The sequence below is a fragment of the Echeneis naucrates genome, chromosome 3, assembly GCF_900963305.1.
Source record: "Echeneis naucrates chromosome 3, fEcheNa1.1, whole genome shotgun sequence".
Classification (NCBI taxonomy): domain Eukaryota; kingdom Metazoa; phylum Chordata; class Actinopteri; order Carangiformes; family Echeneidae; genus Echeneis; species Echeneis naucrates.
In genome coordinates, this window is record NC_042513.1 from 5,748,027 (window position 1) to 5,759,506 (window position 11,480).

At 41.0% G+C, this 11,480-nt stretch overlaps 1 protein-coding gene across 1 annotated transcript in view; it reads right to left on the reverse strand.

Annotated features, from left to right (window-relative positions):
* The window catches only part of igdcc3 (immunoglobulin superfamily, DCC subclass, member 3), a 44,153-nt gene extending 35,803 nt beyond the window's left edge, over nt 1-8,350 (reverse strand). The window contains exons 1-2 of the mRNA XM_029498812.1: nt 8,284-8,350; nt 3,262-3,567 (exon numbers count right to left, since the gene is read on the reverse strand). Of these exons, the coding sequence (XP_029354672.1) occupies nt 3,262-3,567; nt 8,284-8,350 (373 nt within the window). The remainder of the gene's footprint in view (nt 1-3,261; nt 3,568-8,283) is intronic.
* Nucleotides 8,351-11,480: the final 3,130 nt, after the last annotated feature.

The following is an 11,480-nucleotide window of genomic DNA, read 5'->3' on the forward strand; positions in this document are numbered from 1 at the left end:
GTGTGTTGCCTGGTGACGCGGGTTTGTCGTGGGGGGAGGGGCAGGATCCCTGGCTGGGCCCACTGTACCAGGCTTGTCATTCATCCAAATGATGAAAAGCTTCCTGAACCTAAGCTAATGAGGAGGTCCTGGAGAAACAGAGGAAAGAGAGAGAAACTGCCCACCAAAGAGATAACATTTTGGAGGAAAAAAGTGTTTCCTTGACCAACTGCCGATTTAGAGGGGCAACGGGGAGTCCATCCTACACCAGCCCCCGACATTGAGCTCACATAAATGGTTGTCAAGCAAATAAAAAGTGAAATTTATGGAGGGAGGTAGTGTAGAGGCTAAGATGGAGGCTTTATCCACTGGGAGGGCTATAAAGAGGCTTCAGTAATCACACCACCCATTGCATCACAGTGGTACAAGTCAGAGCTCTGTTGTAAGAGAGTCTATAACACAGCAAATTACCCCAAATACACAAAGAAAACATCAACATTAACAAACACTTGGAACAGAAAAAGAAACAAACACTAGTCACTGACCTTTGTAAGGAGCTCATTTACTTGTTGAAGCCATTTTTCTTCAAAAACAAAATGAAAATGCAAAATAATTTATGCCCCGGGAAAAGCTGAGGTGGTGAGCCGGGAGATGATGAAATGGACCAGCAATTGTCCAGACCCTTTTAGAATATATTATATGTCATATATAAAGCCTTCTTAGGACAGCCCAACAGAAATTATATAGTTAGGAAAGCTGTGATGGCTGTTGGTGAACAGGTTGAGTGCAAATTCCCAGCAAGTCAACTACAACAAATGACAACAAAAAGAGCCTCCAATGATTAGAATTGGAAAAGAATTGGGCATAGCATTTTTTTATACTTCAAATCAATAAAAGTTTCTAGGATATTAAAATGTGATGTTTTTACCATTTGAATCCCTTATTCATTTTCATGTTAACGAAATTGGGACTCCAGCGGGGAATTTCTGCTGAATCATTACTTATTCAGCATCTTATCAAAGGACACCTCAACACACCCTGAAAGGTCAGAGGTCAGGGGTCAGAATGGGACTTTTGCCCTAATCAATCCAAGTCAAAAAGCAAAAGCAGGAAAAGGTCTGCAGGAGATCAAAGCCCAGGCAATCCAGAATATTTCCACCAGCAATGTTTTTGAACTTGAAGAACCAGGACAGCAGCACAGCCAAGGTCAGGTTCATTCACTAAGATTACATCCAAATTACATTTTTGATGGATGACTGCTCTAAACTCAGGTAATGCTATATTTTTCATGATTACACAAAGATATAATCTGGATTTAAAAAGGATAAAGATAAAACCAAACTTTTCATCTATTACCACAATTTTTTTTTACTTCTGTTCTATCAGTCTGATTAATAATCAGACTGATTATTAATTATAGATGTGAAGAAAGCAAAAAGCCAAGACTCAAGTAAGTAACAGGAACATGTTCAAGGTTAAAAAATGTGCTGTGTATTGCTCTAGTACAAATCATTAGGATAGTGTCATTGTTTTCCTTGTACATGCTTACATGTCAATGGAGACGAAACACTCGACAATGCGAAGGCCCTTATTATTTGTGGTCCCTGAAAATGTGTCTTTTTTTTTTTTTTTAACATACCCCAAAAGTCATGAAATTTCGTCAGCCTGTCAGGACTGGTGGAAAATTTGACATTTTATGGGTTGAAAAAAATGCACGCCTGAAAATGGCTCTATGGTGCCACCTTGAAATTAACAAAGGTCACACCCCTTGCACCAAATTAAAATAGACGAACAAAAATCGGTACACAAATTTAACGTATGGCCGATAAAACCAGAGCCCCAGTAAGTACTGTCCAGCACCATGTAGTGGAGACTCACAAAATGTTGCATGCATGTCACTGATGAAACGTTTTCAGTTTTGACCCAGTTGGGTGAGGCCAACTCCTGGGGGCGCTGAGTTGCACACACGTGAGGAGGTGTTCATAGTTGCTTGCAGCTTCAATTTTCCTGGTATTTACCACTATACCAAAGTAACTGTGTGAAATAAAAATGTGCAGGACCATATTGATGGCTTTCTTTTTATGCAGAATAAAAAATGTGCAAAATTTGCATCTAGAGCGACCTTTGAAAAGAAGAACCCTTCCGTGAGGCCTTAAAAAGTTGCAAGTGTGTGACAGAGCCAGGCACTGAGAAAGTGACTTTTCCCTTCGGCCAGTGAGACGTCCATGCTAACCTTCCTATCCCACTGAGTAGCATGGCTGTATTGGCCACAACAGCACAGCAGTATGCTGTCTACACACAGCACAGGAATCAACAGGCTTCTGCAGGCCTTTGTCCATCTCTGTGTTACAGAATATACATAACAGAGCCTTCAAAAAGTTTTAACTCAGCACAGTGTGGAACAGTACAGAATCACTAAAGTCCCTGCAGCAACTTCTCAGCGTGTCCACATAAGAATGTCTTGATGTCTTTGATTTAAACTAAGTTGAGACATGCGCTGTAAGTGTATGGGAAAAAAGAGTCTGACAATCTCAGTATGATATGATAAAATTGTTCAAAATGAGCCACGGAAACAACGCTGGGTACTTCATGTTGATTTAAAAAATGTCAAAGAAGAGAATTGGTATTTGAATCAGAGAAAATGTATCTTGCCTCTAACAGGGAGCGGGCTGCCAGGTCGCTTCGAGCTTATTGCACTCTCACAAAGCAGCTTGGAGACTCCCAGCATGAGCACTTGTTAATGTTAAACTCAAAGGCTTCAATTTCTAAGCAGCACTGTAGATGAGCATCAGAAAGTTCATTACACTCAAAGAATGATATTAAAATATTCAAATCACTGCATAGCCAGGCATATTAAGTGCATTTATATGCACAGCAATACCCCGACGACTGGAACTGGCCTAAAATGTGATTACTTAAGGCGCTATTTCAATTACAATGTTTACATTTGTAGAGAACACAATTTAATCAAACTTAAGTAAGTGGATGCGGTTGCAGTTTCTGCTTGAGTCACAGCTGCATTGTTTAATAACGATTTCTTAATTTGCAGAAAACACTATCTGGCCCAGAAAAATGATTATATTTGTATCTCAAGAAGGCAGCTAATAACTACAAAATAAAGAGCAGCCTCGTGGCCAATCATGTCAGTTGTGTTACATAAAGCATCAAATGGCTAACATTAAATTTTGGGGGCAAAAAATGCACAAATGTAAAAGTTTGTAGTGATCAGGTTGATGTTGAAAATGTGAACTACACAAGCAAAACACGTAAGCGGGGACTTACTGGCTGCTTGAATGCGCGCCTTACGGCTGACCACCAGCCCAAAGGAATTCTGGGCTATGCACTCATAGTCACCCTCATCAGATGAACCATCAGATTTGGTCTTCAGGAAGTGACTGATCAGCAGTGAGCCATTGGTGAAGGTGGTGTGATGCTGGTCCTGAGTTAAAAGTTGGCCATTATGCCTCCACTGAGTTGTAATTGGAGGGATGCCGTCCACCTGGCAGTGGAGCATGAGGGGCTGCTCCTGTACAGCGATGATGTCGTTGGGCTCCAGGGTGAAGGACAGCTCCGCTTCGCATGTCACACCTGAAGACACACACATATATGATAACTGGATTTGAGCATGAATGTTCAGTCTTAGCTGTATGCCAAAAAAACAACAACAATTTAACCCTTTACCATACAGTTGTTTATTATCATTTCCCCATAAGTGGCGTAATAAGTGTAAAGTCATCTTATTGCTGGAAATCTGACGAATCACTTGAACCTGAAAATCTACGCGTTAGCCTGTGATAAACAAAATATTAACAGTCGTTCCTCTGTGTTTATTTATTTCCAGTGCTATTAGCATGACACCAATGAGTGCAGTAATTATTGCCAATTTTCCACACCACAGCACCTTTCAATGCACAGTAAACACACATTGCCTGCTTGTTTTGTAGTTCTGTTGCCTTTTCTGAGGCTGAGTAGCACATGCACATTTTGCCACAAGTGCTCAAACACACTCACAAATATATATATATATATATATATATATATATGACCCATTTCATCATGTTGGAATTAATCACAAATGCAACTAATTCTTCTGGAGCAGAAAAGCCGTCTCAAATGTGAATTGTAATTTTCTGTCTTGCTATTGAAGCTCTACTCTAATATCCATTTTCTGTCAAAGCTACTTTGCAAATAAAGTAAGAATGTGTTCAATGTCTTCTGGCTGAAATCACCTTACTGTGTCTTATACCTCATAAATAAACAACTCAGACTGAGCTACCTTCAGTCACTGAGTTTGCAGGCTTTATGCTACTTAATGCACCTGGTGTATGGATTTTGTCATATCACAAGCACACATATGGATGGTCTTGTGTGTATTGGATGTTTCAACTAGTGGCAGTCACTATCTCAATATGATGGCTCTGTTCGTTTGTTCTTTTCCAACCATCAACTCCAAACATTTCTCCAGATGAGTTAGATTTGCTGATAGTGATGTTTACTACTCGGTGATGGCGTAAGCAGATCACATTTTCTTCATTTGTGGCTTCTTGAGGTAAAGAGGGAAGAGTGAAAGAACAATAAACAAATGATGTAAACAGCCTGACCTGACTAGCTACTATAAAATAGGAGCTTAGCAAGCTCTCTTGGTATCATGTTTCAGCTGCTGATGGACTAAACACTACCAGTCTCTGCCCCAGGCCCTGGAATCTGGTGGGAGGGGGCTAGTGAAAGGCATTAGAGGGGGGCAAAGCACAAGGGTCAAAACAGGGAACCTTCAGTTTCATCCCTCAGATTCCAGCTAAGCAATACTTCCCCTGAGGTGCAGATAAGGAATTCATTGACACACTTCTTATATTATTTGGTGTATAATATAAGAAACATTTCCCTTTCCTGTCTCCTTAGTTTATATCCTTATTTTATGTACCCCCCCCCCCCCCCCCGCACACACACTTTTTTTTTCTCTCACCAAGCACTGTAAGTAAAATGGCCATGGGACCAAAGAGACATCAGTGCTACCACTTGTGAAAAACAAGGGGGTGGTGTTGGAGAAATATTTAACCCTTAGCTGGCAGGCAGGGGCCGTGCTGCCATGGCTACTGGTCTTCCAAACTGATGCTGGGCACAGTTTGGTCCGTCAAAGATCACGTTTTCAATCAGAAGCAGCCAGCAGAGGAAAATAAGCACAGAAAACACCTGCGGTCACCCATCCAGTCAGTCACATCGTGTTTTGATGAGCTCATGGATAATTCTGAGAGAGGCATTATCTACTGCACAAATTCCTTCTGGACATATATGAGTATTTAAAGCACATGAAAGGGCTCTTCAACCTTCAACCTCCCCTCATGGAGATCGACTGAAAGATATTGGAGGGTTTTCATTTTCAGGTTTTAAATCACATTAGACTTATCAAGCCTTTCAGCAAACAGGATAATGATGGTTCAGCATTCAGTGTGTTACAATCTCATTGATTTGGAGTTGATTAAACAGCTTTATTGATGTAATATATACTTCCTTGTGACTTCAATTAATCACTTTCTTCCATTAGCTGGAACAACGTGAAGGTTCTTGGACTGCAGCTTTCCTAATGAATAAAGCATGCTCTCGGTGGTTAGAGGGTTACAAACAGCAATGTGAGAAAGGTCAGAGAAAATCCTTTTGACCACAGCACTGAATCATAAGACAGATCCAGTGGAAAAAAATGAGATAAGGGAACAAAAGAAGCTGCAGAGCCTGACAAAATTGCTGTAGAAACTGGCCGCGAGAATCCAGCTGTCTGCAGACAAACATGTCCACGGACACAAATTCACACAGCCTGGATTTTCATGGTCTGATAAGGCGACACAAACAGTCTAATGGTGTTTCAGCGCTGAGGAAAGAGACTCTGGCATGTGGGATTACTAAGTGAGACCAGAGACAAGTGTTGGCTAAATGTGGCTCATGCGCTGGCTTACTGTTCGCTGTTAAGTGTGGCTGGCACAAAGTTTTACTGCTCCAACAGTACAGAGAGGCTCTCACACCTGCAATTGACAGGCAGATGCTGTTAGCAGGCACAAGTCTAGTTCCAGAGCTAATTGAGCTTATGAGACACACTCCAAAGGTTTCTCACAGGCAGCAAATAATAGCTCGCTGCACAGTGACTGCTGTGCATCATGTCAATTGACAGCCTATGAAAAATAATGCTGTGTTATGGCTTAGATTTACTATAGCCTTAGGCTGCAACAAAGGATTATTTTCATAGCACATTATTTTTCTGATAAATTGCATGCTCTAAAATATCCGTCCTTTCTTAGTATCAGACTGTTATAACTCTTTGACCGTACAGTCATTGTTCAGGAAAATACATACAACGTATCTTATTTTGGATTTATCCTCACGAAACTGTAAGCACGATGCCAATTTTGAAGAAATTGATGCATGCAACCATTTCACATTCAAGGTGGGATAGTTAACAGCAACAGACAGAAAAAAGAGCAATCATTTAAATGTTTTAGAGAAAGAGCTATGTCCTTAGATGGAGTGCATGGAGATGGTACGGTGGTAAAATGCAACAGGAGAATGCTGAGAAAATGTCCATATGTTGTCATAATAAATGTAGGGCAGCTGGCGCACAATTAACCTCTCTTGGTCATTTATTCTACTGTCAACATATTGTATTGTCTTGCCTCAAGGATTTCATCTCTAGTGTGTTTTTGTAACCGTCAAAATCATAATCCCCTTCATGATAAATGAAATAAATTCAGATTAAAATAAATCGTTAATAAGATGAAATGTGAACAGTAAATAAATTAAGCCTGAACATTTTTCTCATTAATGCTTCGACTTCAAATTCATAGTCTTTTTATAAATCTAGATTCTCTTATGAAGGCATCTTTTGAACGTTGCATTTGACCTTAGAGTTTGAGTTCTTGGATATGTAAGAGATCTAAAACAGATATACTTCTGTCATCAATATTAACTCTGCTTGTTGTCATAAAATGTCATAAAATGTGTCGATATTCAAACTGAATCTTATATCTGAGTGAGAGAAGCGCTTAAAAAAAGCTTTATTTCTTTAATGTGATGGGTGAATTGGACTTCCATCGATCACAGAGCCATGTTTCTGAAGTTTCGGTTCCCAGCCCTGCGACTGGACGTGTTATAAGCCACTGTGTATTAGTCTTTATGATTCCAGTGGGGGCCTTTGTGTGACCCTGTGTGGTATGCTTTGCAAATATTCAATACTTTCTCTCGCTTTTGAATCAAGGGGCCTCACGTAGAGAGAGAGAAACTGTCCATCATAATGAACAATGGGCTGAAAAGGCGAAGCAGGAGAGGGACAGTCTTGACATTTAATATGTACAAATACTCTCCCCAGCAGGCAATAAACACAGCCTTTTAATCCATCCTCAGAGCAATAATCACTGTCATTTCACCCAGCCATGGGGTGGTGTGCTGCAGGAACTCCAGCACTTTTAAAAGTCCCTGTCATATGAAATAAAGCTGCATATACTTTTGAAAGCATATCACTTTTTACAATTAGAAGGAAAGGTCACACAACTGGAATTGTTGATTCCGTTGAAATAATAAAAGCAAAAGTACATTTCACAACAGCAGATTGATGCTTCACTGAAATTCCCTGAATATTAAAACGTCTTGATCCTGACACAATGCGAATCCCTACCACACCATCAGACAGGCTGCCCTGATGCTGTACCTGACCCACCTGAGCAAAGGGCACTTTTCAGGGGAACCGGAAAACCACTTCAGAGACCAGCCCTCCGCCACCGTGGAGCGCTTTCTGCACAACTTAGACCCAGTGCAGTGAAACGAAGTGTGACTTTCTGCATGCACCCACTGAACCCCTTACAGTCATGCAGACGGCTCGTGTGTCCGGTTGTGTTCCGACAGCTACACAAACGAAAACAACTGAGAAACTTTGCGGACTCCTCCGCACGTGCCTGCCGCGTACTGCTGCTGTGCTGCAGGAGCTCCAAAGCCATCTGGATGTGAGCACGTTGCGCATATTAAGCAACACGAATAAATATCTCAACTGTTGCAGAACGCACTAAATGAAAAGTTTCAGTAGCCCGCATTGGCATGGCTCGGAATCTGTAGGTAAGTTACAGTCCCGCAGGTATAAATGCCGCAGTGCGCCATGCTCCAGCCCCGGACACACAGCGGAGAGGGGGCCAAGTTCAGGGTTAGGGGGCAGGAAGGCACTTATCGCCGCTCGCAGCATGCAGCAGGACTCGGAGAACAGCAGCCTGACAGCGGCCGGGCTTCCTGCAACAACACTCACCGGTCCGGTCGGAAGGAAACGGTACTCACCGATTAAAGCGTTCAGCAGGATTCCCAAAAAGACCGGGACAAGGCGGCGGCGCCTTCTGGCTGCCATTTAAACACTTCTAGGAGATATTCCAGCACTTTGCAGAGAACAACGTGGAGGTGAATAGGTAGGAAAAAGAAGAAGAAGAAGAAGAAGGGAAAAAAGAAAAAAACAAAAACAACAACAAACATACACATACACACACCGATATCCAGCTTCGGCTACTACATGTCCAGACCTACAGTGCTGCACTTGGAGAGCTCGATGGGGTCGAACAAGCTTTTTGCCATTTTAACCATCTATCAAGAATCTGTCAGCATCCAGCTCTCTGTCTCCCTCCCGTCCTCACTCACTCTGCTGTATCCTCTCAGAGACAGCCCCTCCCCTCTCTCTCTCTCTCTCTCTCTCTCTCACACACACACACACACACACACATCCACATCCACAAACACAAACACGTGCACACACAATTAAACCCACAGAAGCTGAATCTGCTCTGGGAACAAAAGAGCCGACGGCTGACTGCTTCGCTCCCAACGCATGAGAAACCTGCACTGCGAGCTGCATGATTTTTGCATGTGAATACAACAAATACAACAGCCGTGTATTTACCAGGAACGCCTCTACTGATGTTGCAATGCCACCAATATCAGTCTCAATCGCAATAACAAATAAAATAGATGTAAATGAGAACCACTATATTGAATGTATGCCATAATAATGGATAATGTTTGATAACATCGTGCTCTGATGGTGAATGATGATTTGGGACTATAATGAGATAAATGAACAGACTGTGGCCACAACATGTGCAGCTATTGGGAAAAAGTCAAATATTTCCTCTGTCACTGGTTGCACATTTGTAAACTAAATAAAAGGCCTGTGATGAAACAAATTACACCCGAAAACGGACAGACACTGTATCGTCCAAGAAAAGACAGCTGTCGCTTTAATTTTACAATGTTAATAATTATACCAAAAATAAATGAAATTCATTGAGATGGATGTGTTTTATTTAAACTTCGTTGGTTCGACACGCGTGAACCTGATTTAATAAATAAACAAGGAGGATAGCGAGTTACATCAATGCAGGAGTGATTTCGCTGTACTCGGGCTTCCCCTAGTGGAAAGACATGCATGTCGGTTCTCAACAAGAACAAAAAAAAAGGTTATTACAGTGCTCATTGACCAACGCAGTAAATGAGATATTAGATTGTAAACGAATAGAAAACCGAAACGGATGGATTCACAAATGTGCTTAATGATAAACTCGGGAGGAGTCCTCTATACTCAGGCTAATTTAACGACATTAATTAAAAAAGGGGGCGTAAATACTAAATGATGAGAAACCAGAACCAGAAAACAATGATCTTTTTCTTTTCATAAACCTTCAGTCATGATCAAAAACTCTGAGTGATGAATCAAATAACTTTCTCAGCCTTCATCACAACAGTCAGTCTGCTGACTCTAAACAGTCTTATGTCGTCGTGACTGGTTACATTCATTATGTTGACAAAATAAGTGATGAAACCAGAAAGCAACAACAATGATAAGGGACAGTACAGTTTGTACTGCTGCCATTTAAAGATATCCTTTGTACCCTGTTGTCAGTGAAAATGTGCATGGATTACTGAACAGGGCTACAGTCCAGCAGGACACAACTGGGCCTTTACCCTGAACACCCGCAGGAGGGTTTTGGTCAAAGTTAACCAAACAGCAACAAAAACATGCAAAATTAGTATGTAGATGATTGTTGAACGCTAACAGATGCAAAACGGGTACAATGGGATGATAAATAAATACATGGACACACAAGTCAAATAAAACGTAATATCAAAGATTTTGTTCTGTTCCCAGTGGCCCATCGCCCTTTAACCCACCCATGAGTGAAGTGTAAAGACGAATGAACAAGACAAACCTGCAGCACTCAGTTACAGCAAAGCTGTCCCAGGTCAGCTGCACTCTAGCTCTTCCTAGTGGCCCAAACATATTTCTCGGGTTTCCCATGGCACATACAGTTTCCAGGAAGGCAAATTAAATAGATTACATAATTGTTGCAGGAACTTTAGTCAGAACCAGGTGTTGTGCTTTAGATAACTCTTCATCAAAGACAGACTTACCATATGTATTTGTGAGACAGTTTTTTTTTTTTTTTTTTAGTGCATGGGGCAAAAAAAAGTCCAGAAGATATGGCATATATTCAGACTTTCATTTCATATAACCCATAAACTTCATAATATATACAAATTGTTTTCCAAAGGGCTTGCCATGAGAAAATTAATGACTTATAGTTAAACTGACAAGATATTCGCTGTCAAAGCTCGAGGTCATCATGCCCTCACAAGACCCAATTTCGGCCTTGAAATCATAATAACTTGGGAATTCTTCTAAAACAAATCCCTTGACACTGGTGCATTGCTTATAACAGTGTAATTATGTCTTAGCTAAGTTAATAGTATTGTCACTCACAGGAGCCTTTTTTCTTCATTAAGAGTATTTCCGCTTTAGAAGTGCATTAATACTTTTCTATAAATATGAGTGGCATCTCTACTGAAATAAAGCATCTGAGTATACCCCTGACAGTGAGGCTGGACAGTAAAGAAGGGATTTAACCTTGTTTTTTAATAGTCTTCACTACTGGCTTATTACTCAGGGAGCTTGGGATTTGTGACCCAGACATCCATTAAGTAATAAGAAAGGCTCCAGTATCAGAACACAGCAGGTGTTATTCTGGTGGAGGACAGTTTACAGCAATTAAGGCCATCATTAATATTTCTTTAATCTGCTAAATCGCATATTTCTAACCTGAAAGGCTGGTCAGCCCATTAACCGCTGCTTCTGGTAATGGGACAGTTTGGTTTGTGAGTTGTTGTGCTGCTCTGTGCAATCCCAAAGCTGTAATGAGAGACATTAATCTGATGATGATGGTGATAATGGAGATTTTAAAAGGACCTTCTGTCATATTCTACTTTTTTGTAATTAAAGTTTGAAGAATTTGAAGAGTTTCAGTTTGATGGGCCCGAATTGGATACAATAAGATTAACGACAATTGCATACAACAACACTGCATCTCTGACAATAACCCAGCCAAGACTTTGAGGCCAATAATGCTCATTGATCTTGATGTTTTTTAGGTTGCAGTTTGCGATGCAGTTATCTGTGCCCGCCATATTCTCCATGGGCTAATGCACCAACCACT